Raw genomic sequence first — 6141 nt, 5'->3', positions numbered from 1 at the left:
GTATGGTGTCCTGCTCTGCCCTAGCCTGAGATCTCTCCGTGGGGCGGGGGAGTTGTGAGATGGTAGGGGCAGAGGTGAGGGGCCCCAAAGGGCCCCTCCCTCAATAGAGGGTCAGGGAATGACTGCCACCTGCAGAATGCGGTGACACAAGTCAGAGGGCAGAGGCTCGTGAAGAGCCGGATGGGGAGGAGCGCAGCGGAAGCCTAACCTCGTACTCCTTCCGCTGCTCCAGGGCCTTATGAATCCATTTCAGCCTCTTTTTGTCCGAGAGCTGAGACCACTGCTTCCCCAGGGAGTCCTTCACCTCCTTCGTAGTGGCCTGCAAACCAAAAGCCGTCAGACACACACAGGCAGCCAGGGGCAGGGGAGGGGGGTGAGGGGCACAAAGGCCCCGCCCCCTCGGGCCACAGGAGGTCACACAAGTGTCCACCACAGGCCAGGAGGGTAAGGTGGAGAGGCAGGGATCCGCCTTGGTGCAAGGGACAGGCTCACACACACACTCATTCGTACGCCAGCTGGCCCAGGCCCTGTCCATGCAACCCCCCGCTGGGGAGGGGCCTCCTCTCCTGCTCCCCTGCACCATACCCAGCCACCTGGCGCGGCTCCCCCCTTGCCACCGCCGTGTACCCTCCACCCCTACCCTTTGGCCAGACACTCACATCCGGCCGCACTTTGAGATACACCTTCTTCTCATGGGTATACCACAGTTGCTGGGGAGTTTTGGGCTTCTCAGGGATGTCCGACTTCTTGGCATTCTGGATAAGGTCAGGGTGATCCTCCCTAGCCAGGGGACCGGAGCAAGGGTCAGCAGGGGCACTGCTAAGGCAGACACCAGCTAGCTGCCCAACCCAAGCCTTCTTTCTAGGCCTCCTGCTGGAACTTAGTAGAAGTTAGTGGCCAGCAGCCTGTCTCTGCCCCTGAATCTGACACTAACAGTCTACATAAGACTTCCATGTTTCATGGATGGTCTCCAGTCAGTATCAATTTATCCTACCACACCCAGTGCCCCATGGCCCTCCTCTGCCTTACCTGAATCGGGCCAGGTTTCGCTCGAACTCCTGTTTCTCCCTCTGGAAGTCCTGAATATATTTCATCTGAGGGGAGGAGGGGATGGGGTCACCCAGGACCCAAGGGCTATTTCACCCAGAGCTAGAAAAGCCACCCTTCCTGTCTTGCCCTCAGTGAGTTGAACTCACACTAGCCTGGGTTTACAGGGGTCTTTGAGACACCCATTCACCATCCTGTTTTCTTAGAACAAAATGTCCCAGAAGCCAGGGGACATGGTATCAGACAGTGTGTGGACAGTAGCAGGCTAGGACTACCCACCCCCTTCTCCAGTACCACACAACTCCCCTGAGTCCTGCCGCTGTTGCTCCCTCTTCCCACCCTCTACACAGCTGATGTTGGTCTATTCCCTCCAAGGTGGCCAACAGCACCAGGGAGGCTAACTTCTATTTCTAAGGCAGGAGAGGATAGTGTTGAAGGGACACAAAATAAATTCTTGCAATGCAAATCACACCCCAATGTCCTGAATTTGGAGTTTTTCCCTATTCATCAGTACTCCTCATATTCCCGGTAACCAACCACTCCTGCTTCCAATTCCTTCGGAGTCCCAGGATCCCTCAGAACCCTTTTTTTTTTCTCTGGCATTTTGCATCCTGGCTCCCATGTAATAAGACATTTCCTTCCTCCCTCTACTCTAGAGGTCACACTAGCACTGGAAGGGACTAGAGGCTCACAACCAACCAGGCCCCTCCTTGTAAGAAGCACCAGGAATAAAGTGGCAGCTCATTTTCCTCACGCTTCCCAAGGAAAACTAGAAAGAGCACAGCCTTGGGGGCAATCTCAGTCCTCAGACAAGGTTTTGGAACTAAAAGGCCTATGAAGGCTCTGGCTCACACTCTATACCCCAAATCAGGAGTAGTGAAGTTACTTACCTGAAGCCCCCTACACAGCCAATTGGCAACAGGCAGTAAGCAGGACAGGGCCAAATCGGTATGTCCATACTAATGTTCTCTGCACTCAGTTTTTCTGAACCTCTTGCTCCCATCCTTTGGGGGGTTTGGTGGTGTGTGTAGTCCCTGTCCCAAGTCCTCACCCATGGGGTTAACTGACCTCTGGCAATTCTTCCTACTCCTTGGCTTGGGTATGGGCCACAGACAGCTTCTACCCAACCAAGCCTATTCCATTTTGGATTCAGCAACAAGGGTGTATGAGCACTCAGCCAGAGAGTACAGAAAAATGGCTACTCAGTATGTTGGCTGGCGCCATTTGGGGGCCTTGATATATACAGCTTTCTGTCCTTTGCCTGCCAATGTGCATTTTTTACACCTTGCTCCCCCACCCCCCACATTGAGGCCTCTTCTCCTTGTCTCATCAGCCATCATCTCTTCTTTGTGTTTGCACACTCCTCAGTCCATTCATTTTTCTTGTGTGATGAACTCCCTTCGGTGTTTTGCTTGCTGCCTTCCAGGGAACCTGAGCTGTTTTTTAGCTTTATCCACCTCTACTCAGGAGGTTTGAACAACTTCTACCCCTAAAGGGAAGTATCCCTGGTAATTTAATCAGAGGTCCATTTCTGTAGGGAACAGCCTGAGGCATGTGCCCTTGTACATGGGGAGGCAAGTCACTGATGTACATATGGCAGGAAGGAGAGCACCGGAGGGAGTCAGGAGTCCAATCAACCAGTTCCCTTTCCTGTGGCCTCTTGTATGCTCACGTATCACAGTAGGTAGAGAAATGCTGTAAAGATTGATTGCCAGGGCGGATGCTTGAGTGGGACTGTTCAAATATAATACCAATGGCTGTGGGAGTATCGAGATCAATCTGAATGCCTTCTGCTTCTTCCCCTACAACGGGGCCTGTCTGACCTCGTGTGGGCCTGGGAGGGACAGATAAGCACGGGTGGCCTCTGTATACACTCCATCCTGCTGCCTTACCCACCCAAGTCCCTTTGTCTAAAGCCTACCCCTAACCTACACACAACTGACCTACCCACAAGGGCTGCTCTCACCTAAAAGCATCTCTGCCCTCCCCCGGCATCTGAGCCCCCCCCCCACCTTCTTCTTCTCTGGAAGCTCCTTATACTTCTTAGACAGAATCTTGGTTAGGTCCAGGTTGCTCATCTCAGGATGGAGTTTCGCGTACTTGGCCCGCTTCTCCATGAAGAAGCGGAAATAAGGGGTGAGAGGCTTCTTTGGGAAATCTGGGTGTTTCTGGAACAAAGAAGACTGATGTTAGATACTATTCATTCTTTAAGCCCCTGACACCTTGGCTTCTCCTCCTGGTAACTTACCTTGAGTTTTTTGCCTTTGTAAGGATTTTTAACATGTTCCTGAGCATCAAGGATCAATTCTGTCAACGTACGAAACTTCCTCACCTGAAGGAAGAAGGAAATGGGGGAGAAAGGAATTTGGTAAATATCACTCCATAGTTCTTTCTCAAAGTTATTTCCAGTATTATTGCTACTCCTCACCAGACTGAGTTCACTGAAGGAGACAACCAACAGCCTACAATACAGGCAACCCCTGACCCAGAGGGACTAAATACCTCATGCCTACTGCAGAGGTCCAAGCAGTCAGAACAGATGGACTGACTTCACTGTGGCTTCCATGCCTGTACCTCATCCAACCCCTTAGATTGGTTTGGGCCATAGAAGCACAAGGCAGTAAGTATTCAAAGGCCAGCTAGAAAGACTGCAGTAGAATTGTGAATGCTGGGCTGTTGCTATTGCCCAGGCCACTTTGTCCCATAAGGCATAAATCAGAGCTGACAGATAAACATGTAAACATCGTCTGTCCAATATAACAGGTTTGCTTTACTTTCCCATCTTTCTGATTTTTTTTTAAAGCATATATAGAAGTGTATTTATGTGTCAAAAAGTAGGCATCAGTTACCTCATTAGAAATCTCCACCCATTTGAGCTTGCACATATCTCCTGAAAAGTCCTTAAATGCAACTTTTTCCCAGTCCATATGTGATTCTGTGGTTTTGAACTTGGAGCTGTCATTGGAAGGAAGGTTGTTCTTCATGCATTCCAGCAAAGTTAGCATATCTTCCTGGGACCAGCGGTCTGGTGCGGTACAAGAGAAGTCATTGCACACGGCTCATGCCTTTCTCTTGATCTGTTCCCCAGTCTTTTTCAATTCAAATCCTCCTCCCTGGTTGCTTTTCATGTGAATTACTGCATCTTTCCTTAGACCTGCCTCAGCCCTAAAAACAGGGGCTCTGGACTACCATACTTAGCTACTCTGGATGTTACATCTGGCTTACTCCAAAGCTACCATGTCTAGCATGCTAGGCTCCTATAGGCCTCTTTCTATTATATGAGATGGAGTAAAGCTAGAGTGACTTGGGGGCCCTATGGGCAAAGTGCTCACCAAAAGGGGAAAAAAGCAGGGAGGTAACACATCTAGGTCACAAGCATGCAAGGCCTGAGCTGGGATGTGGGTAGTACGGTACCCCATGAAGACCTCTCCAACAGCAAAGACATATACATCCTACCACCTGCCTCCCAGTCACTTTAAGGAAGATCAAAGGAGAATTTCCGGCAATTAAGAAAGATGGAATTCAAACATGAAAACCACATACAACAGCTCTGAGAAAAGGCATGCAGGTGGGTAGAGTTCTCAGGGTCTTACTCTCTGGGGAACCCCAGAATTCCAAGTTGCCACCGAAGCCCAACTCCCCAGGAAGGCAAAAGAGCATCTTGGGCCAGTTGCTTTCAGCTGCTGAAGTGCACCCTAAAGACAGCACAGAGCCTCTCTGGAGAGTGGCTGCCCTGGAAGCTGAGCTGGGGAAATCCATGACCAGGATGCAAAGGAGCTCTTAACTTTCGTTTGCATCCAATAACCTAGGCCAGGGTTTCAGCAGAGAGGGTCACATGGACCCGTGATGCTCTCCCCTAACATATTATAAGCATTACCAGATGCTCAGCCCCAGACCCTCCACTTCATAGACATTACACCGGCAGAGGCTGCTGGGACCTAGCCGACTACAGTTCCTATGGCTTGGGACCCTAAACCACTAAACTACCCCTCTCCTCCTTCTACCTGCCCCGGACAAAAATCTTTCTCCTCTTCCTTTAAGGTTAGCACATAATACTTTAGGCTAACTGGGAACTGGCTTGGGCGGGTCTTCCCTGCCCCTCAATCACAGCAGGAGGGGGCGTAAAAAACACAACATAGAAGCTCAAGGCTAAGTAATTTGGATTTGGCCAAACCCAGAATTGACAGCCGCTTGACTTTGTAAACTTAAGAACCTCTCCCAGTTCACAGTTCGAAGGCTGGAAGAACCTTTTAGAAGCTGATAAGTTCATGTGTGAGAAAAGACAAGTTTAAAGAGGACAGAAGCTGGGGTCCCCTACCTTGGCCTTTGGGGGCGGCCATTTCCAGGTCTGTGGGGCAGTCTGCTTCTCCGTTCATTCTCCAGCTGTCCAGCCACCTCCTCGGTCGCGCTGGCCGGGCAACCCGGGGTCAAAGCCACCTCACCCTTTCGAAAAGACACCAGACCCACTCAGGTAGGCTGAGAGGAGAGGGACTTTCTATCCCACCCCCTCCCACATGGGAGGGGGCATAGGTCCACACTCTCAGCGAGACCCAAGCAGGAGGCTCACAGATTTCATCGGTGGGTGTAGGAGTGAGCCCCTCTCTTCCCTACCCCAGCCCCTGCAGCCCCGCTGCGCCGCATGCGCCCTCCCCTGCCCACGCGAGAGACTGCTCCCAGCTCCCGCGTGCAGCTAGCGCCCGCCCTCCGGCCTCCTTCCCCCACCCGGGCCAAAAAAAAAATTTTTTTTTTTTCCTTTCCTCCTCCTCGTTGAGCGCCCGCCCCGGGGAGGCCCTAGGCTGGAGGGCGGGGGAGGAAGGGCGGGTAAAGGGCGCGCGCGGGCACGGAGGCGGGCACGCGCCCCAGTCTCCTCCTCCCGCTTCCCCCCCGGCCCGTTCCCCCCGCCTCCGCAACCCGGCGGGGACCCGGACGCAGCGCAGCCGCCGCCAGCCCGGGAGCGTAGCGGCCGCACCGCCCCCGGGGACCAGATCCGGATTCCCGCTGCTCCCCCCTTCCAATCTCCCAACGCGGTCGCCGCCCGTCCGGCTAGGCGAGCAGCCGGAGAGAAGCGGCCTAGCCTGTCCCCCGCCCCCGAGC

The 6141-nt window shown here is 52.8% G+C and overlaps 1 protein-coding gene across 1 annotated transcript in view; it reads right to left on the bottom strand.

The window, feature by feature from the left end:
* Positions 1-5429, bottom strand: part of Ubtf (upstream binding transcription factor) — a gene marked incomplete in the record, with an annotated part of 9844 nt that extends 4415 nt beyond the window's left edge. The window contains 7 exon segments of the mRNA NM_001244013.1: positions 203-319; positions 660-780; positions 1030-1094; positions 3060-3215; positions 3296-3379; positions 3897-4072; positions 5366-5429. Of these exon segments, the coding sequence (NP_001230942.1) occupies positions 203-319; positions 660-780; positions 1030-1094; positions 3060-3215; positions 3296-3379; positions 3897-4072; positions 5366-5423 (777 nt within the window).
* Positions 5430-6141: the final 712 nt, after the last annotated feature.

Source organism: Cricetulus griseus, chromosome 7 (genome assembly GCF_003668045.3).
Source record: "Cricetulus griseus strain 17A/GY chromosome 7, alternate assembly CriGri-PICRH-1.0, whole genome shotgun sequence".
NCBI classification, from domain to species: domain Eukaryota; kingdom Metazoa; phylum Chordata; class Mammalia; order Rodentia; family Cricetidae; genus Cricetulus; species Cricetulus griseus.
Note: the sequence above shows the minus strand (reverse complement) of the source record. Positions and strands in the feature narration are given on the sequence as shown.